General features: G+C 35.6%; 2 protein-coding genes and 2 long non-coding RNA genes across 10 annotated transcripts in view; 1 reads left to right on the top strand and 3 right to left on the bottom strand.

Moving 5' to 3' along the window:
• Positions 1-7,556, bottom strand: part of rsh (Rap GTPase activating protein radish) — a 100,797-nt gene extending 93,241 nt beyond the window's left edge. For 3 of the 5 annotated variants that reach the window (XM_086827578.1, XM_086827579.1, XM_086827580.1), the window contains exon 1: positions 6,933-7,556. In XM_086827578.1, the coding sequence (XP_086683704.1) occupies positions 6,933-6,934 (2 nt within the window). In that variant the 5' untranslated portion in view covers positions 6,935-7,556. The remainder of the gene's footprint in view (positions 1-6,932) is intronic. The other 2 variants (XM_086827575.1, XM_086827576.1) reach the window with 1 other exon arrangement.
• The window catches only part of LOC147644457 (uncharacterized), a 97,972-nt gene extending 79,264 nt beyond the window's left edge, over positions 1-18,708 (top strand). For both annotated transcript variants that reach the window (XR_015270483.1, XR_015270484.1), the window contains exon 3: positions 18,395-18,708. This is a non-coding gene — a long non-coding RNA (uncharacterized LOC147644457). The remainder of the gene's footprint in view (positions 1-18,394) is intronic.
• Positions 7,271-22,462, bottom strand: part of LOC110183508 (uncharacterized) — a 58,425-nt gene continuing 43,233 nt past the window's right edge. The window contains exons 3-4 of one of the 2 annotated variants that reach the window (XR_015270481.1): positions 9,515-9,809; positions 7,271-8,008 (exon numbers count right to left, since the gene is read on the bottom strand). This is a non-coding gene — a long non-coding RNA (uncharacterized LOC110183508). Of the gene's footprint in view, positions 8,009-9,514; positions 9,810-22,462 lie in introns of those variants that run through there. The other variant, XR_015270482.1, reaches the window with a different exon arrangement.
• On the bottom strand, positions 12,525-13,106 carry LOC110183507 (uncharacterized). The gene has a single exon (XM_020951792.2). It carries the CDS (start codon positions 12,973-12,975, stop codon positions 12,634-12,636), a length of 342 nt encoding a protein of 113 aa, XP_020807451.1. The 5' UTR covers positions 12,976-13,106; the 3' UTR covers positions 12,525-12,633.

The following is a 22,462-nucleotide window of genomic DNA, read 5'->3' as shown; positions in this document are numbered from 1 at the left end:
TACTTAAATTGCATTTTTAGGGTATTTAAAATTTCGTCGATTTTTCAGAATGTTAATGATGTAAAAAACGGACTAAAAAATATTGAAAAAAAATTTTAAAAATTTGGTTCTCTCCTTTATGCCTAGAAAGATTCGTCTGTTGATGCTGATCAAGAATATATATGATTTATGGGGTCGGAATTGACTCCTTCACTTTGTTTCGAGCTTCTGACTAAAATTAGAATACCGTTTTTTAGTTCATATTTCGATATTTTTATATGAGGATTTTTTCAACAAATCAATTTTAAGAAAGTCACTACTAAGCCAAAAAGCGATTAATTTAAATTCGGAAAGCTGTTCTGTTCTAGTTTTTAATAGGTTAATAAATCTGCATACTCAAATTACATTTTTAGGCTACTTCAATTTTCATCGATTTTTCAGAATGTTAATGATGAAAAAAACGGCTTAAAAAATATAGAAAAATTTTTTTTTAATTTTGTTTCTCTCTTTTATGGCTAGAAAGATTTGTCTGTTTATGCTGATCAAGAATATATATGATTTATGGGGTCGGAAATGACTTCTTCACTTTGTTTTATGCTTCTGACTGAAATCATAATACCTTTCAAGGGTATAAAAATGCAAGTGTCACAATTCTATTCTAAATTGAAATATGAATACAATTTTTTCGTTATGACTCTATGCTTGAGTACACTTTAAAATTGTCAGTGTCATAAAATAATAATAATAATAATTATAATTAATAATTCCTATTATTGAATGTTTATTCAAGCACTAGTTGCAACAACTCATGTTATTTTAGCAATAAGCTTTCATTGACAAGTGCCATATGGTCAAGCCCAGAGTATTAAATCTATCTTATATCTATATACATATATGATGGAAAAGATTGATGATTGATGGATCGAAGGGAGCGTAAGGAAGCCAAGGCGAGTCCTTGGATGGACAACAGCCAGCTTGCAGCTTACCATACGTAATTAGCCTTGGCGCAGGTCCTGTCATCGCTGGCATTGCCGTCAGTATTATTATTAAGCTGCCATTGATGAGGACGCAATGACCTTGAGGTACAGGTGTGTGCAGGAGGTGTGTGCGGTGGTGTGCGGAGGAGGTGTGACATTGGGAAAAAGCCTTTACAATTCTTGACATGCATTCAGCCAGTGAATTCTATGCGGCACACTTGAATACACCTTTTGTGTGTGCGAAGACCACCTGCTTTCGCTGGGTGGAAAATGCTAGCTGATGGGTGGTGGGTGATGGGTGTTGCGGTTTTCTGGGTGGCTTCTGTCACTCTTTGTGCCTTGCTCTCTGCGTTGACCTCAAGTGGACAATTCAGGGACGGATGCCATTTCCACAGCAATTAAATATTGTGGCAATGTTAACCAAGAAATTTAATTGTTTCTTTAAATTACGAAGATTTTTTTCATTAATTTCTATTGGAAAACTGATGGAAATTGTCCCATCTTTTACACAGAAATTTATGTATTCGCGTGCTTAACCCATATTGGCCAGGCTTAACCCACACAAACACACACACACACACACAGAGTAACCCGCGAGACAGGTGTAGCTTGGCGTAATGTTTATTTTCAGCATCAAATCGATAGGATTGTAACACTTGAGTGCATTTTCCAGCAGAGTTTTTCAAGGGGGTTGCTTGATGGATTGCCAGCTTGTTGGGCTTTTACACTGCTTCCCCTCCTAGCGCCATTTATTTCCTTATTTTATTTATTTATTTATAACGGCGGCTTTTCCGCCTTCGATTTTACACACTCCGATGGGAATGTAAATGTAAATGAAATTACCAAAACAGCAAACGAGGCTTGTCAATCACATTTCAAATCAAAGTCTATTCAAACGACTCAAGTGGCGGGATCGAATTGAAAGAAAACAATGCCATTTCAATCACCTACAAAATTAGATGGGAAAGAGAACTTTTTGCCAAGTGATTTTTGGCTTATAATTAACCTCGGAAATTTAATTGATTGAGGGTTTAAAATATATTAATTGAAATTGAATTAAAAGCCAGTCTCTGTTTGAATTGTGACACTAAATATGTTGTATTTTCCTATCCCCTCTGCCTATTGTTGCTTAGGCTTGTGGTTGTCTGGGTTTCTCTGGGATACTAATACCATTTCTAATCTAAATCCAGATCATAACTTACTTACAAGTAAGTCCCTCAATGGTCTCTCAGTCTCAGACTCAGTCTTGGTCTCAGTTTTAGTCTTTGTATTTGCAAATCGAAGCGGTAAGCCATTGTTGTTGCCACTGGACATTGTCCTTGCCAGCGTGTGTGTGTGTGGGGAGTCCCCCTGGGGCCATAATAACTTGTAAGTGCTGCACCATACATGGATGTGTATTATGTATTATGCAGGACTCGGTCGGAGGTGCATTACTGCGAATTCCACCTACCCCCAAGTTGCATGTAGTCCTGGCAGTTCCCCCCAAGCTGTTGAATGAAACATAAGTGCCCGTCGTGCTTCGGTTGCAAAACTTCTAAGAGATTAAAGCGATATTTTGGAAGCGGAACCGAACCGCAGAGAGTTGTAACATAAAAAATTAATATTTCAAGCAAGCTTTTAAGCTTAAATTTCTCTATATTACAGTAGAAATCATATGTCATTTGAATTTATTCACCTCTTTTTCTTTATTTGAAGATACTATAAATGCTTGGCTTTTGATTGAAATGCGGATTGGAATTGATGTCATTGAAATTGATATGTGTATTTGGTGGTAAACCACAAAACTGATACACAATTAACCATAATTAGTTTGTGGCATGGTTTTCCTCTACTCGATTAGCTGTCTGCTTATATACACTTTCTCTTTTTATAAACCGAATAAATATATACCTATGTATATTTAGTTTAAATAATGTTTTATAAAACATATTTATAGATATATTAAGGGTATACAATTTTCAGTGAAACTTGAAGCTGATTTCTTTGCTTGTTCCCTGTCTTTTTTACCTGTCTCATTTTTTGTATGGCATTGCTTTCACCTGAAAGCGCTTGTTGACGCTCCCGTGGACAAGCGAAAGCCACAACAAGGCATAGCGAAAATACACACACACACACACACACGCACTCCCAGGACGAGGCAGGAGGGAGGAAAGAAGAGAGCATCAGGAAGCCATGATAAAGAATATATGACAATGATGGAGGCGCCTGTGCGTCTGTGTGTGCCTCGTGTTCGTGTTTGTTTAGTTTGTGTCTGTGTCTGTGTCCTGTGGGTGAGAGACTGGCCCACTTCCGTTAACGACATTCGCTTCAATTTGGTGAATTAAGTCTTAAAGCGTAATTGAGTGAACATTTTCATTGAACCATAAGTGTGTGTGTAAGAGGAGGGAGAGCGTAGAGTATATATTTTTCCAGTTTCAGTTTTCAAGTCAGGATAAAGGAAGGAAAGGGACGGTGTAAATCAACTTATCGCTACACTAACTCTCTATCTCACTCTCTAACCGGAAACCTGGCCATGTGCCGGAAGTGAAACAGCCATTGATCAGTTTGTGTGCCACTTCTGTTCATTCTCAACAAGAAGTGGCTCCTTGCCACTTAGCAATGGAAGTTAACTGGCAGACAAGGAATGCCACCCAAAAAAAGATACTGTCATTCAGGACACAATAAAATGGAATCTCTCCTCTTATTTTTTTTGGTTCTGTTTCTCTTTCCCTTTTTTGGGTTTCGGACAGTGACTGCAAACATTTTATTACCTAGACAAGCTTTCAAAAGCTGAAAAAGCAAAAATATTTAGATTAAAAATGAAGAGGGACGAGTCTGAATTTATATATTTTAATTTAAATGTAATTGCGTTTATTTTTGAGTACTTTAATCCAAATAAAGTGAAGGTGAAGAGGATGGTACTAGTGTTGGAATATTGTCAGAAGTTTGTGTGTGTGTGTGCTGGCCACTTCCGTTTATCTGTGCCTCGTCGCCCCCTTCCGTTTCCGTTTTTCACCTACAAATGCATCCTGGCGACAGAATGCAAATACTACCAAATGCGAAATACAAAATTCCCTCAAGTCTATGTTGACACATGTGTCGACGAAGCAGTCCCTATATATAAGCATATAGGATATGGGATATGGGATATGAGATATGGGATATGAGATATGGGATATAGGAATCGGGGATCGGGAATCGGGGTGGTGTGCTATAACAAGCAACCAGCAACAGTTATCATTATGCTAGGGCCAGCCAGTCAGTCCCTGGGTCCTTTGGTCCTTTTGCACATTTGCAGCTAAATCACGTACTCGGTAAATGTGCTACTAATGAGCGCAGGCAGAGAGGGCTCCTAAGGCACACACACGGTCTACACTGTTACAAGTGTTTTACAGATTGAGAGAAATTCAATATATAAAAATAAATATATTTATTTAAATATATATATTGAACTTGTAAATGAATTCATGTGGAAATCCATTTCTAAGATGCATGACCTTAGGCATTGCATCCTCAATTTAGGATGTGGTTAGCGAGCAATAACTACTGCTACTCGTGTAAGATAATTCTCTTTGGGAAATAATGTTACATTTTAGAATGCAAGTAACCGAGTTTGTACACTCGATAAATCTTTGATTTGGCTAATGCAGTAATGCATCGAATATATTTGTGTATTCATTTTTGGAAAGTAACTATTTTCTTATTTCTCTTCTGAGAATAAGAAACAGCTTTACCACCTGATTTTTCCTTTGTTTAAAGTACCTCCTCCTCAATTCCACAAAAAAGTTGTACCCTTTTCAGGACCATAGTTCATGGCAATAATACAATTTCCCAAAAATTAATTTATTACAAATTATTATTGTGAAAAATTTGCGAACAGTGTATGATAGCATTGGCAGCCATGGAGCCTAATGTCTCTGATTTTACAAATGATTGTCGAACGCCCCCGTGCCCCATGCCCCTTAACCCTCTACCTCTACCTGGGGTGCTCCACCTTTGAGCTGGACCTCCTCACACACCCACACACTCACTCCCACACACACACTCCCACACACACACTCCCACACACACATGCAGGCATTCCCAGTCGATTCAATCATTGTGTGCCTCTATGTGTCTGTGTAAACAGGCTCTAAAAATAAATGCTCATTTCTGTGGGGGAGGTCCAGGAACAATGCCCCCGTTGCGGGTTAATGCTGCTGCAGGGGCACTGGCAGGGGGTTAATGGTGGCACTGTGCCACAACTACAATACCCCAAGCAACACACACACACACACACACGTAAAGTTTTGAACAATTGGTTTCAGCGCCTGAAAGCAGGCCATTCAGACACCTTTCGGAATCAGAGATACCAAGTGCTAGACTTTAATCAGGAGTCATCATATTTTTGGGCATCAATCAGCTAATTGATTGAAAGTATAAATGTACTTGTGGTTTAGTTAGTTTGTGCTTTAAAATATTCTTTAATAATATTACTAGCTTTTGTTGTAGTTTAATAACTATTTATATAAAGAGGTTAGTTTTGGGTAAAGTATTTATATAAATAGATTATTTATAGGTGAAAGTACTGAGATCTCTGACCTATTTAATTTTAAGCTGGTTTGCAGTATAATTATTATATTTGTTGTATTATTATTATTATTTATTTTTATTTTAAAAATGTAGGTTTTTAGTTAATATTAAAGTATATAGAATTATTTTCTATTAATAACAAAACAAATAAAATATAGATCGCACAAATCTTTAAAGCTTTTGAATAATTAAATCCTAATTGCTTTCAAATAGTTAAAATTCTGTATTAGTAAGAAATCTTTCCTTTAAATTATTATTTACCCTTTTAGTAAAACAAATTAACAACCAAGTTAAGCTCTTTATAGTATATACTATCTCTTCTTAATTGTCACAGGACATAAAGTTTCTAAAGAACCCCGGACAACTAATAAAAAACTTGTCATTTAAATTGTACTTACCTGGGCGTAGGTGGCAAACAATCGAGGCACAAGAGAGAAACCAACAAATAACAAACGACAAGTGGGAAGAGGCCAGGCAATAAAAAACTAAAAGTGAAAGTGAGACTCAGACTGAGACTCAAACTCTAACTCAGACTGCTACTGAGACACTCACTTAGACTCAAACTAAAGAGGACGAACCTCGACTCAGAACTCAGACTGAACTTCGCGAACAAGTTGAAACTATTTCAACGAAATGACGATAGAGGCGTGTTTCCGTTTCCGATGAGTTGCCAAGTTGTTTTCCCATTTGAAAACAAACTCCGACGTCCAACGCGACTGGGTTTTCCCAAGCCAGACGAATTTTCACAGAATTTTGATTGGATTTACTGGGTGAAAGTGAGTTTGCCAGCATTAAAGCGGAAAATAATGTTTTTCTGTTTTTTCTGCGAAGCTCCAGAGAATTGAAAGTTAACGTTGTCTTTGAAGTAAAAATCGCAAGGGGAGTTTGAAAATGAAGTAGGCCCTAAAGCAAACTTTTAATCAATTAAAAATGAGATTCCCTTGAATTCAAGTGAAATGAATAGTTTTTGCTTAATTATGGTGGATATTTTTTAAGGGAAAACCCTCACGATGGTTTGTTTATTTGTTGATTTACAAACAGCCTGATGAGCGCGTGTGACTTGTGTGGCAACAATACATACGTAATTAAATGCGGCATAAAGTCCTTCAACTTAATGGTAAATAAATATGTACTAAATACCAACTAAATGGGGGGGGGAAATGCTATGCAATTTATTTAATGCACTTTGGGGCATTCTGCAATTTGCATAACAATTGCTCGACAATTGAGGCCGAAACTGAAAACATTAAATGGCAACAATTTCGGTTAAATTGATTTGGCATTTATGGAAAGGCCAGTGGAGAACCATTATTATTAGTGCATTAAATCGAAATTATTTTTAAATCAAATTAAAATAAGAATAAAAAATAATAAGAAAATTAAAAAATGTATATATTTAAGAAAATATGCAAATTTAGTACTCACATGTTGATTGTGTTGTGTAAAGTTGATTTTTTCCTTTTGCTGTTTAGCTTTCTTTGCTTTCTGATTTTGTCTTTACTTTGGGCATTTAGCCGATATTAGCTGATGATATAAATGTATATAGTATAAAGCATCTGTTGCTTTGCAGGTCCTGGTTCGTTCCGCCTCCTTTCAGGATCGTATCAGGTATTTATTTGGCTTTTCAAGGCTTTCTATGTCTGTTGTACTGTTTGGCGGCTGTTTAGGGCTCAGGTTCAGGTTTAGCTTCAGATTTAGGTTCAGGTTTGGGTTCAGGTTCAGGTTCAGGTAGTTCAAGTGTGACTTCTTTGATAACTATTGCATTTTTGTATATTTTTTTTTGTTTAACACACAATAAAATAAATACAAGTACACATTTCTGTGACACAAACACTGATCTTTGGCACTTTTAAAAAAATGAATATTGTCTTGACTTGTTGCATGGATGAGATTACAGTTTCGTTTTCTGTTTCTGATTCTGATTCTACTTTCGCCCCTCGGTTGCTTGGTGGATGCTTGTGTCCTCTCCTGTTGCTCCTTGCTGTGGCTCCTTGTTGCTGTTTTGCGAGTGGCACAACCGTTGGGCTTGGATGTTGAACAGCATCTGTTGCTCTGCCGCTGGCCGACTGACGAGGACACCTCGTGTTGCTCGCTTTCGTTGCTCGTCCTTACGCCCGAAGGACATCATCCACACCCCACACCCACAGCTCGCACACACACACACACACCTACCCCCCAGCAGCACCCACCCACAGGCACAACAAGTGGAAAGTGTGTAACTGTAACGACGACCATGACGACGCAGCAACAGTCGCAGCAGCAGCAACAGCAACAGCAACAGCAGCAGCTGCTGCGAAGACAGCAGCAACAGGCTTACGTGGCCAGCACCAGGTGTTGCTCGGTCTCCGGGGGTGGCTCTGTGCCGAGTACGAGTACTGAATATGAGTCCAAGTCCGAGTATGAGTATTCGTTTCGTATTCGTATTCGTTTTGAGGGGAAGTCGCTCAGCTCAGCTCTCGCTGAATCGCTGACTGGAGGGGCACATGAACACGCTGTTGCTTCTGGTTAATGTGGCAGAGAAAAAAGCATGAAAAAGTTCGATACCATCAATATCATATCGAAAGGATCGTTAAATTTTATCAGTTAATAGGGATTTAAGGAAATATATCGGGAGCAAGATAGCACAAAACCAGTGAAGAAGTTATTTCCGACCCTACAAATCATATATATTCTTGATCAGCATCAACAGCCGGAACGATTTAGCTATTATTTAATTTTTTAAAAAATTTGAAAATTTTATAAGGGGTTACATCGTTAAAATTGCCGAAAGTTGATAAAAATTTTTAATTTTTAACATTTTAAATGGAGTATGCAAATTTATTAAACTAATAAAAACTAGCACAGGGCAGCTTTCCGAATTAAAATTAGCGCATTTTTGGCTAAGTTATGAGATTTTTAAACATCGATTTGTCGAAAATATTTGCATATAAATATATAGATAAATATCTGTTAAAAAATTGTATTCTTACTCTAGTTAGGAGCTTGTAACAAAGTGAAGGAGTCATTTCCGACCCTATAAACCATATATATTCTTGATCAGCATCAACAGCCGAATCGATTTAGCCATGTAAAAAAAAAATTTAATTTTTTAACATTTTTGAAATTTTTTAAGGGGTTACATCATTAAAATGTTCAAAAATTGATAAAAAATTTAATTTTTTAACATTTTTAATTGAGCCTGCAGATTTATTAACTATAAAAAAACTAACATAGAACATCTTTCCGAATTATATTTAATGCTTTTTTGGCTGAGTTATGAGATCAAAACTTCAATTTCTGGAAAAATATGTTTATAAATATCAGTTAAAAAATGGTCTTCTAATTTTAGTCAGAAGCTTAAAAAACCGTGAAGGAGTCATTTCCGACCCCATAAACCATACATATTCTTGATCAGCATCATCAGTGGAATCTTTCTGGGCATTTAGTAAAGAAATAAAATTTTGGTAATTTTTTTTTTAAATTTTATATCGTTAAAATTTTTAAAATATGATAAAAATATCATATTTTGTACATTTTAAATTGAGTATGCAGATTTCTTAACCTTACAAAAACTAACACGGAACAGCTTTCCGAATTGAAATTAATGAATTTTTGGCTTAGTTATGATCAATCAAAATTGCAAGGGTATTTAAACTTCGACTTTTATAGTTTAAAATTGCTTTTAAAATTAAATTTGCCATAAGTTATTACATTTTATATATTTAGGTTATATTTTAATAAGCGTTATAGGATAAAATATATATTTTCATCAAGTATAAATGTAGCATTAGCATAAATTATGCATATATATATATTAGGCCCCATCAAAATCGCTGAATAAACTCAATCGAAGGCTGTTGCATGCTTCCATTGAGTCGGCGGAGGTCGGATGTCTGATCATTTCGATTGGCGAGCGATTCAACAAGCGGCAGACGGGGAGTCCTTTTTAGGAGGATGAAGGATGCGATGCACTCGGGGAGGGGTGGGGATGGGGGGCTGATGCTGCAACGCCTACGCCAGCGGCTTACCTGTTGGACTCGAGCGCCTTACGGGGCGTATGCGCAATATGCATTTGGTCAACAGGTTAGCCTTGGGCCACAGGAGCCAGGAGCAAGGCCCCGAACCACCAAGGACACCATTCGTTTCGCATCGTTGTGGGGACATTCAGCGCATGCCCCAGACACGAAGCCATTGAAATAGCGACGGAGGGGTCTCGTCTCCATCGGGATTGGTCCATCGCATTCAGCGGATCGGTGGTGGATTTTCGGCGGGGCAATTGCCGAATCTCAGCAAGAAAGTCTTTGGTTTTTTGGAGGCATCGTTCTGTAAGAAAATTTTAAAAACTAGTCATAATTTTGATAGAAAGTTGTAGGTGCTTAAATGAATATATAATTAAAATTTAATTTCATTATTTATTTGATTTAATTTTAATTTGGTGTACTCTTTCAAGTTTTCTTTGCTTTCTATTGAAGTAAAGTTTGTCTGCGCTTACAAATAATTTGCATTTATTATAAGGATGCCACCAAAAAATCGATATATTAAAACATTAGTCATATATAAAAAGTTACAATATTTTCTATATATATTATTGTGCTTTTTTCAATATATATTATTCTGCTGTTTCCCCCTTCGACGTTCTTATTATAAGGATGCCACCAAGAAATTGATATATTAAAACATTATTCATATGTCAAAAGTTACAATATTTGCTATATGATATTGTTTTGTTTTTAAAAATATATTCTGCGGTTTTTCCCTCGATGGGCTTATTATTCTTACCTTTAATATATATTTTTGTACAATAGATATACAAATTCGAGTTTTTTTTTTAGTTTTAAAGTCAGAGAACACAATTTTATTAGCTTTGAACAGCCTAGCAATATTTATAAAAAATAATATACCAAAGAGCCCAGTTTATTAATTTTAAATTTTAGTTAAATCACTCTCTCATTTACTCAATGAACCACTTTAAATAATTGTACTTGAATTATGTTATATTTCCATATAATTTATTTACATTTTCCCTGAACAACTCAAGAAATGCAACTATAGTAAAAAGATGCCGTAATTGCGAACTAATTAAGCCATAATTTTCGTGTCGGCTCAATTAGAAGGATGTTAGCCATCTGTGGTAGCATCCCTTAACCTTGGACTGCAGTTTGCAACTCGCGTTACGCATCCGACCCGTTGGCCATAATTTTACGACTTTCTGCATCCGCTCTGGATACCAAGGGGTATTATGTTCAATTTTATGTATGCCCGCGTCATGGCAACAGGTCAAAGTGTGTGTCCCCTTGGAGGGTCACTAAATAAAATGGTAAAGGACTAGGTAAAGGGAATGGAAATGGAAGTAGGAGTGGGAATAGGAATAGGAGTGGAAATGGGAATGAAAAGTAAGGGAATGCATCGGGAAATCCATGAGGCATTCCCATTGCCATGACAGCCAATTATTTGCCGCATGTGTTGAATCGGGAAACGAGCCACGTAAACACCTGAGCCAACTGAACTGGAAACGGTCCAGTTTTGCCGCCTAATTGGATAGGTTACACAACACTTGATAGGTTGATAGGTGGATGTGGGATGTGGGATTCGGGATGCGGGATGCCGGATGGGTTGTAAGGATGTTGCAGAAAAAAAAGTGGGATAATAAATACCCTTAAAAAAAAGAGAGGGGTGAATGGAAAAATCAACATTTTAGGTAGTAAACATGTATAAATTTAAATTTTAAATCGCATCAAAAGGTACATTCCGTGATTTGATTAGGAAAATATTCCACAAACCACAGGAAAGCACCTGCATACCCTTGAAATTTTATTCCTTTCCCTTCCTTTGTTGGTTCTTGGTCCCTTAGCAAATAAGACAGCCATATATTTAAGGGCGAATCATGGTAAATGCATTAAAATCTGCTCTGGGGTCATAAAAACCGTCCGCCAAAACCCATTATGCACTGCAGTTACTCGGGCAATATATTTATCTATATAGATATATATATATAAAGGCAACAGGCCACAGGATACAGGCTGCAGGATATAATATATCCGTAATAGATGCAGATGCACATGCGGGATGCAAATACATTTTAAAGGCAAAACATATGCCCATGCAAATGTAGTTCGGTTTTCCCTTTACAATTTTTGCTTTCTGTACAAAACAAGAAAAGAAATTAGCTTTGGAAAGCCGAAAGTTATATGCCCTTGCAGTTTGTAATTGATTTGTAGGATCGTATGGCAAGTTGATCTTCGCATTCTTTGAATCAATATTTATCGAGATTTTTTTTAACCCAATTTTTGGGACAAATCAAAACTTAACAAATTCATAACTAGGGCAAAATTGCATTAAATTTAATTCGGAAAGCGGCTCTATACTAGTTTTTATCACATTAATAAATCTGCATACTCAATTTAAAAATTGGAATTTTTATCAATTTTTGACAATTTTAACGATGTAACCCCTTATAAAATTTCGAAAAAAATTTTCAAAAATGTTGTTTCTTTACTAAATGTCCAGAAAGATTCCTCTGTTGATGCTGCTCAAGAATATATATGATTGATAGGGTCGGAAATGACTCTTTCACAGGGCTTGAAGCCTCTGACTAAAATTAAAATACCCCTGTAAGGGTATTAAACATAAAAAAAAACAAAAAATATTTGTTGCTGTTTCGCAAATTGAAAGCAACAAGTAAATAAAACCAGTGCCAATACCATTATCTCCTGTATTGGTTGAAAATAATGCTCTTAAATGTGCAAAAGAAAATAAATAGTGGATTTTATTAAAACAGAGCAACATAAAATAATTTTAGGGCGTAAAATGTGGCAGAAAGTCTAATAGAATCTTCAATCGAATAAAAAGATTACCTTAGGGTATATTTCCTTTATAAGCTGCATATATATTTATGGATTGATATAACCCTTTCCTCTTTTTTAGCTCAGCAAACATAATCATTTAAAGTCTTGTTCCTTTACTTGCTGTTCACAATAGAATTTGTTGTTAAATTCTCCAAATATATAACTTAAAAAATAGTTTTTAACTATTATAATATCCAGTTTTAGACTAAATTTTTTATTACTGATTAATTTCATTTAAAAATTCTTCCTCAACATTCCTTCTGTGATCATTGCAACTTCTGGGACTCAAGCTGGAACTGTAACTAAGACTTGTATAGTATTGGGTTCGAGTTGAGATTCGATTTAGAGTGCGGGTTTGGAGCAGTCTTGGTGGACAAGGCATCCGAGGCGAAGGCCTCCCTGAGGGCGGCACGATAGTCATCGCCGGAGTAACGCATGTGCTCCAGGAGGCGACCTTGGCTATCGATGACGTAGAGATATTGCAACTGCCGCTCCTCGCGGGGCTCCGTGGACTTGGGCTTGCCCCTAAGACCCTGGCCTTGGGGCAGGACCTGCACGCGATCCTTCAGCGCATAGCCGCCCAGTATGAGTTCCGGGAAACTGCTGATCGGTGGCACATAGACATTAATGCGACGCTGGGCCATCTTGTAGGGACTCCGAATTTACAATACAGCAAAATTTGATTTTAATTCAAGAGCAAAAATCAATAGGGAAATACACAACACAATAAACTAGGGAAGAAACTCAAACGAAAGCCAAACAATGACTGAAAACCCAGAGCATGCCTAAATTCAACATTAAATTTTATTAAATTGTGTAATAGGGAAAAAAATGTAATAGCTCAAATAAATGAGCTGACAAAACACACACAGTCCTTGTCTGGTTACAATTTATTTATTAGTAATTTTTTGTTGTTGTTGTGCTTTTGCGCCCTCGGCATTTGCAATTTTAATTAAAACAGCAACTAATTTGATGACACAAGCCTCTCTCTGCCACGCTGGAACTCATTATTAATATTCTTCCATCAATTATTTGTGTCAATAATTAATGAGATATGTGCTGCATTTGATCAAATAATATCCCACACTGATTGCTTCTGACAGTCATAATTTCGGTCTATTGTGTTCATTCGTCCTGTCGGCCTCGTGTTTATTTACACATTTGCATTTCCAACAAAATTACGCATTTCGCACTAGCTGCGAGGGTGGATTGTGAGTTAATTGAAAAAGAAATGTATTCCAGGGAGATATGATGTCCCTTTTTTATAGGATTTCCAGTTAATTGTATTGGAAGAGAGAAAATGAGAAGCTTTCTCAAAAAGTCTCAGAGAGAAACTTTCCCTTTCTCTTATTTGCTGATGTTTGTAGGTAAAGTAAAAGAGACAGAGAAAGAAATACAGGGAGAGAGAGATAGAGAGTCAGAGATAGAGAGACAGAGATAGAGAGACAGAGATAGAGAGACAGAGATAGAGAGATGGAGAGAGAGGGACGTCTCCCGATCGATTCAGATTTATGTGTATTAGTTGATCCTTATAACTTAAACCCTAAATTTGACTGTACTTAATTTTAAAAACTTTTAAATCTACCATCTGAATAATGTGAATTTAATTTCTAACGCTTCGATTTCCAGCTCGTCAGCTTTATTTTAAATTAAAAATTCACTAACTAATAGGGGTATTATTATATTATTATACTATTTGTAAAAGGGAAAACAGGAGACCTAACTTTCTTTACTTTAATTTCCCTTCCAAAAAATACTTTCTAAATCAAATCTCATACAAAAGATAGATTACAATTTTTTCTCTGTAAAAACGAGAAGTTTTTCCCATACATTTCTGGTATTTTTTCGGTAAAAGTGTGTAACTTGTTTTTTGGGAAATTGAAATGCCGCAAAAGTTCGTTATGTTTTCCTCTAGCTTTCCCTGAACCGATGTCCTGATGGATTCGACAAATCCAGGGACAAATCGAATTAACATGTGCATCTCATCGCGCGAATGCACAATGGAATCGAATGTCGCGGCCGGCTGCTCCTTGGGCAGGACGAGTAATTGAGTCAGGACGAATCAAAGTTCAGTCCAGCTGAGTTGCTTAGGCGCCTTTAAGGATAATTAAAGGAGAGAGAAGGGTATCCGCATCAAAGCAAAAGCCCACCGAACAGAGCGGTTTAATGTAACCGCAATTATACATGACTATATATAGTACAAATCGTATATACATACATATGCACGAGAATGCACTAATTAGAAGAACCTTCTCTGGCAATTGTAGCAGTATCAAAGGGAAGACAAGGACAAAGGACTCGTGCGATGGCTTCTCTTGCCACCCACAAATTTGAAATAATAATAATTTAACATTGAGATATATTTATTTCTATAAGAAATATGCTATTTGACAAAGAGATGCTCGAAAGAAGAGATCAAATGTTCACAGCCTCCATTATTTATTGTTTGAAAAAATCCTTGTTCCAAGAGAAAGTTATTAGAAATTATGATAGGTTGAGCAAGGATTAGTATGTGTCTATTTTTCCCTCTTAATGTCCTTAAGCCTTTGATTATCAACTTCCTGTGCATATATTGACATGTAACTAGCAATGCCTATGGCCTGCAAGGGCCAATTATGAGCGACAAATGAGTGAAAAATAACATCCTTTAGGCCCATCCATGGCCCCCTTTTTGCACATCCTTTCTGCTTTCTGGCACGGCGAAAAACCACGGTCAATGTTTATCACAAAGCACTAATTGGACACTCTCTGGCCAGGACAAAAACATAAACAAAAACAAAACAAAAAACAATAGCAAAAATAACAAGAAGAGGTGGAGGTGGAGAGAGAGAGAGAGCGCAGTGTAGAGCCATAATTAATTGGATTTGGTAAACAATTTGTACAGTTTCATTTTCAGGCTAAACGAAGTTAGTTGCCAGCAAAACTTTCGCAAAAACCCAACCAACCGACCATCCGCAAGTGCAGATAACCACAGAGTGTCCTGCCTGCAGTACTTCCCCTCTTCTCTGTCCGTCTCTCTCTGTATCTCTCTCTGTCCCACTCATTTTGCGTTATCCTGCGCCGTGTGATGCACTTATTTGCCACACTCTGGGCACATATTTTGAGGTAATATGTCCACCAAACCAATTGCAAATATTTAATCCCAACTAATTTTGATTGATTTTGACACAAATGCAATTACCGCTAGCGAATTTTTCAACTTTGATGTTCAAAATAATTAATATATGCAATATAAATAACAGAAATTTTATATTTTTTATTTGTGTAAATATTTTTGGGAAATTATAACTTTTTCATTGAACAAATATTAAGGGATAGAGGCTTTTCTGCTTGAGTAACAAATATAATTAATAAAGTGGTCGTATTTCAATAAAAAATATAAATAAGTATATATAAATGCATCAAAAATATATACTAATTGAAGCGAATAAAAGTAAAAACCCATATATATATTTACATACATATAAATAAGCCATTATAAATTTTCCTTGCTGCACTTATTTTATTTACTTGCGAATTGAATTAAAATTATAATAATTAATTCTTAGTACTACAATTAAATTTCAATAATTTTCTGAACTAATAAGCTCCTGGAAAATCCTTTACCTAGGCAGATTATTTCCTTGAAAATCTGGTATAATCAAGACACTTGTAATAATTTGTAGGCAGATTATTTCCTTGAAAATCTGGTATAATCAAGACACTTGTAATAATTTGTACTTGAGAACTTGAGAGCAATGCAGATTATTTTCCATTTTATTTTATTATCATTATTATTATTTTGTTTGTTTGTTGTGGAAGATTATCTGCAATTGTGGCATTCGGGTTGTAGCCCGAAATCAGACAAGGGGGCTCTCTGGAATTCTGGCAGCAACTTGAGAAAATAACAGCCAGGACGAAGCTTATTAGCAAAGTGGACTAGTGGTATGCCAGGAAGCTAGGATGCCAGGATGCCAGGATGGCCGTGCTAATAGCCTGGAAAATAACAAGCTGCAGGCGCGGCTTAAGTGGGCTTCAATCAGCCAAAATGATTTCGCAGGTTTCTAGTAAATTATGCACCAGCACCCTTCAGAAAGGACAGAATTTACATTCACCTTTTTTTTTTTGTTTCTCTCCTTTATGCCTAGAAAGATTCGTCTAACATGGTGATCAAGAATATATATCAGCTTTTCCTTCGAGGTTCTGACTAAAACTAAAATACCGTTTTTAGTCGATATTTTTAAATGACAATTTTTTCAACAAGTCAATGTTTAAAAAACTCATTACTAAGCCAAAATTGCATTAATTTTGATTCGGAAAACTGTTCTGTTTTAGTTTTTAATAGGTAAATAAATCTGCATACTCAAATTACATTTTTAGGCTATTTCAATTTTCATCGATTTTTCAGAATGTTAATGATGTAAAAAACGGCCTAAAAAATATTGAAAAAAAATTTCAAAAATTTGGTTCTCTTCTTTTTGCCTAGAAAGATTCCCCTGTTGATGCTGATCAAGAATATATATGATTTATGGGGTCGGAAATGACTCCTTCAGTTCGTTTCGAGCTTCTGACTAAAATTAAAATACCGTTTTTAGTCCATATTTCGATATTTTTATATGTCAATTTTTTCAACAAATCAATGTTTAAAAAACTCACTACTAAGCCAAAAATGCATTTATTTCGATTCGGAAAGCTGTTCTGTTCTAGTTTTTAATAGGTTAATAAATCTGCATACTCAAAATACATTATTAGGCTATTTCAATTTTCGTCGATTTTTCAGAATGTTATTGATGTAAAAAACGGCCTAAGAAATATTGAAAAAAAATTTCAACAATTTGGGTCTCTTCTTTATGCCTAGAAAGATTCCCCTGTTGATGCTGATCAATAATTTATATGATTTATGGGGTCGGAAATTACTCCTTCACTTCGTTTCGAGCTTCTGACTAAAATTAGAATTCCGTTTTTAGTCCATATTTCGATATTTTTATATGACAATTTTTTCAACAAATCAATGTTTAAAAAACTCACTACTGTGCCAAAATTGCATTAATTTCGATTCGGAAAACTGTTCTGTTCTAGTTTTTAATAGGTTAATAAATCTGCATACTTAAAATACATTTTTAGGCTATTTCGATTTTCGTCGATTTTTCAGAATGTTAATGATAGAAAAAACTACTTAAAAAATATTGCAAAAAAAATGTTTAAAATTTGATTCTCTTTTTTATGCCCAGAAAGATTCGTCTGTTCATGCTGATCAAGAATATATATCATTTATGGGGTCGGAAATGACTCCTTCACATTGTTACAAGCTTCTGAATAAAATTACAATACCCCTGAAAGGGTATAAAAAGTAAAGAAAAACTCTCGGCAAATAAATAAAATCCAAAATCCAAGTATAAGTACGTCACGAATGCTCAACAATCTACGTTTAAATGCGACACAGACAATATCCGAATATGGTTATTGGGCGCCGTAACTTTTCTTTAACATTTAACATTAATTTAAAGCATTTAATTGCTGCGACTTTGCCGCAAGTCCGGGATTACCGAGGTGTGCCACCGTTCACATGAGTTTTATGACAGACGCCGTTGCCGTTGTCGTCGACAATAAAGCGAAATATAATAAAAAAAATACATATATATGTTTATATTTATACATATATATGTTCTGTATGTATGACTTCTCTTTGTCCTGCATCCTTGCCTTATCCCTCTCCCGCTCAAGCAGCATCACACACAAGCTGCAGCACATTGTGGCATTTTAAGCGGAAAATATGCCGCACTTCCGGTAGCTCACACACACAGAGAGAGAGAGCTTGAGTTGACTTGGTTACCGTTATAAGACAGGCGCCAAGATGGCTGCTCCTTGCGCCCAACAGTGTTGGCCTAAAGCCCAAAAAAAAATTTTGAAGACGGTAGGAAAAACAGAAGAAAATTCGAAATTTAATTTGGGATGTAATAATGAAATTAATTTTAAGGAAAATTGTTTTAAATTATTAAACAAAGAAAGAATTGATTAGTAAATTTATTCAAAAATATTCTCTTTAAAGGTATTATGTATAATTTATCTTACTTTATCTTACAGATACTCTTTGGGAAGAGCTGTTTTACATGGATTTATTAGTGACAGATGGTAACAAACTACCGAAAATGAAAATTAAACCATTATAACAGGGTGAGTTACGTTATATGATTTTCATTGCTCTAAAATGTAAGGTTATTATGCATTTTGTTATCAGAGAAATATGAAATATTATAGCATAATATAAAGCAATACAACACAATAAAATAATATAAAATACTCTTAAATAATATAATAGAAAATTCCATTAAATACATTCATAAGGTCTCTTGTTTGCAAGAGTTTTCTTTAATAAAAACAAAATACAAAATAATATAAAAGAATATGAAGTAAAATACAGGCCTAAAGAAGCGTCTTAAAAAGGAAATTTTTCAGGAACTCTCTCAGAAATGAAAAATAACTCCAAAGTGACAGCACTGACAAAGGCTGGGCGCCTGGGCGAGCGGGAATTTACTGCCATTATATTTATATATTATTATTATAATGCCAGGATGGCAAACAAAGTGTTGACAGAGCGACAGGCAGGCAGTCGGGCAGGCAGGACCGCAGGAAGGAAGGAGTGGCAAGGAGCAAGGAGAGCTCTACCAACCTGACTAACCAAATACATTTTCGTTTCGTTTCATATTTAATTGCCTAATCGCACTTAAGACCGCCACCGTTTCCGATTTAAGCCCAAAATCTTGGATTTGGGCCACCCACCCCACTTTAAAATTGAATTTGTTAACTCTGCGGGGAGCAAAAGAGCTATTTAAAGGATACTAATTGAATAAAGTTTAAGTAATCAATATACACAAAGAGTTCTTTTCAGAAAAAATCTAAAATTAGCAGAGGTAATGGAAACTTACTAAGAGGCCTTGATAGTTTACTTTTAAAACAATACCTGACCTTTAACTAAACAGGATTAATTGCATTTTTTTACCCTCCAATTCTTTTTTAATCTTTACCCTAACATTTAATCTTCCAACTCCTGCCACAGCTTGACCTCGGTACTAATTGATTTGATTTTTAAAATCCTTGATTTTGAACCCTTGGCGAATGGGATTTATTACATTTATTGTGCTCACCCCCCTCTTAATTATCGAGTAGATAATGTAAAACAGAGTTTTATTTACCTTTACCTTTACTTTTACCCTTTGCCGCAGTTTTGGGGTCTTTAATTGGAAAAGGGAGAAAGGGAGGGAAAATCTGTAGGGGAGGGAAAATTCGGTATATCCTGCGGGGGAAAAATCGAAATGAAATCCCTTGGCAAACAATGGACCAGTTGCGTTCATTATCATTTACCGCAATCGGAACGACACAACACGACATGGACAAGGGAAAACTTTCAAAGGGGAATTGCAACAACAATGGGGGGGGGAGGGTGGAGGGAAGAGGGAAAACTAGGGAAAAGGAAAAACCAGAAAACCAGAAAAGCAAGCAAAGGACCAAGGAGTTTTGCCAGAGTCTGCTTCAAGTTTTGGTGTGAAATTAAAATTGAAATTAAAAGCACAATGAAGGCAGACAGACAGACAGAAAACAAGAGGAATAGCAACAAAGAGAAGAGGATGATGGAGAAAATGAGAGAGGAGAGAGGAGAGAAAGAGATAGATAGTCAGAGAAAGAGACAGATGTAGTGGGGGGGTCTTAGTGCTAAATGATTTATGGCTGTTTGTCCTTGTCCTTGTCCCTATGCAAATTGTTTTCGAGAATCTGACAAAACGATGAAGTTTTCATTAGGGTGCCATTAGAACTTCGTTTAAATTATGGCCCCAGCATCCTTGCAGACCGCTCCTGGTCCTGCTCCTGCTCCAAGTCCTGGTCCTGCCCAGCTCTTCCTCCCCACCAACATGACACAAATATAAGCCAGACTGGACACGTCGCTCTCAGTTTGTTGATAGATTGTTGGCCAGGGAATTTACATTTCACTGGAAAAACTCCCAACTAACAGGGATTTGTCAAGTATTTATAGAGTTTTTAACAAACAGAATTATTGCGAATTTGTATAAAAACAACAACAAGAATGAAACATGGAGTTTAGCATTTCCTTGCAGTGTATAAAATTTCAGTCAGAAGCTTAAAAAGCAGTGAAGGAGTCATTTCCGACCCCATAAATCATATATATTCTTGATCAGCATAAACAGACGAATCTTTCTATGCATAAAGGAGAGAAACAAATTTTTAAAAATATTTTTCAATATTTTTTAGGCCGTTTTTTACATCATTAACATTCTGAAAAATCGACGAAAATTGAAATAGCCTAAAAATGTAATTTGAGTATGCAGATTTATTAACCTGTAAAAAACTAGAACAGAACAGCTTTCCGATCCAAAATTAATCCATTTTTGGCTTAGTAGTGAGTTTTTTAAACATTGATTTGTTGAAAAAATTGTCATATAAAATTATCGAAATATTCACTAAAAAACGGTATTTTAATTTTAGTCAGAAGCTCAAAACGAAGTGAAGGAGTCATTTCCGACCCTATAAATCCTATATATATTCTTGATCAACATCGATCTAGCTATGTCAGACAAAAATTAAAATTGTTATAAATTTTAAAAATTTTATTAATGGGGTTACATCATTAATATGTCGACCTAAAAAAATGGTATTCTAATTCCAGTCAAAATCTAGAAACCCAATGAAGGACTCATTTCAGAACCTATAAATTCTTGATCAGCATCAGCAGCCGAGTGTGTAATAAGTAGAAATAACACTGCGTATACGTGATATAGCCATCATCTAATTGCGCATACGCACTGTTGACCTGAATTATTATTCTTTTATACCATTGCAGGGTATTACATTTTAGTCAGAAGCTTAACGCTATAAAGGACTCATTTGCGACCCTATAAATCCTTGATCAGCATCAACAGGGGAATCTTTCTAGCTATGTCAGATAAAAATTTAATTTTTTAAAAATTTTGCAATTTTTATAAGGGGTTAAATCATATAAATTTTCAAAAAAGTAATAAAAATTTGAATTTTTTAACATTTTAAACTGAGTATGTAGATTTATAAATGTAATAAAAACTGACATAAAACTGTTTTCCGATTTGAAATTAATAAATTTTTGGCTTAGTTATGAATGATCGAAATTGCAGGGATATTGAAACTTTGGCTTTCCAAATTTCACTTCATTTTCTTGTGTAAAATTCAACTATTATATATTATAGTAATATAATATAATAATATTAAGTATGCCTTAAATATTTTAAAAATTTTTGCTGAAGGAAGATAACTAAGTATTTGTGTTAATAATAAATCAAAAACTATTTCCAAGCAGTTCTTATTTGGGAATACTTAAAAAATGGGATATTAATGAGTACTCAAAACGGAGTACTTTAACCTAAACTCTACATTTTAGTCATCATTTTATTTGTCGTAATGTTTTGGCGAAAGAACTTGAGACTCATCACTTCGAGTTGAAGCTGTGACGCACCTGGGGAAACTAATTTGAAAGTAATTTTCCCCCCTTGACATGTGTGTGTGTGTGTGTGTAGGTAACCCCTCTATATAATCAGTTGCCAAAATTGTGACTTGCCGTAATCGATCATCCCACGCACATTTGCAATTTGTATAAATTATTTACATATTGATTTATTAGTTGAAAAATGTAACATCTAATTTAATGGAGGGGCGGCACTGGGGAGAAGGATGCTAGGAGTTAAATTTATGCGGCTCTGCTAACGAATTTATCATTATCCTTGGGCGCATAAATTGAAAAATAAATGCGCCTGTGTTGGTTGTTATTTTTTCTATATATATATATATATATTTTTTTTATTCCACCTCCATTTTTTCTCATTTTTGTTTTTTATCCGTCGATAACCCTTTGGTAAAATCTGAAATGTGTTTGTGTTCGAAGCTAAATGAAAGTGCTCTGTGTGTGTGTGTGTGTGTTTGCTTGTGGGTGTGTCTGAGTGTGTCTGTGTGTTCCTTCGAGTGTCCTTGTGTGTGTATGTGTGAGCTATGTTTGTTTACTTGTGTGAGAGAGTGCCTTTTGCGCACAGAAGAGGCCGTAACTCAAAGCAAACGCCCCTTGCCATGGCTTTTTCCCTGCTTTTTACCCGCACACACACGCCCAAACACACA

Source organism: Drosophila serrata, unplaced genomic scaffold (genome assembly GCF_035046125.1).
Source record: "Drosophila serrata isolate PLE 108 unplaced genomic scaffold, ASM3504612v1 contig_176, whole genome shotgun sequence".
NCBI classification, from domain to species: domain Eukaryota; kingdom Metazoa; phylum Arthropoda; class Insecta; order Diptera; family Drosophilidae; genus Drosophila; species Drosophila serrata.
The sequence above is the reverse complement of the archived record's forward strand: the minus strand, read 5'-3'. Positions and strand labels throughout refer to the sequence as shown.

Excerpts from the sequence above, each read along its gene's own strand:
- LOC110183507 (XM_020951792.2), bottom strand. The coding sequence starts at position 12,975 with ATGGCCCAGCGTCGCATTAATGTCTATGTGCCACCGATCAGCAGTTTC.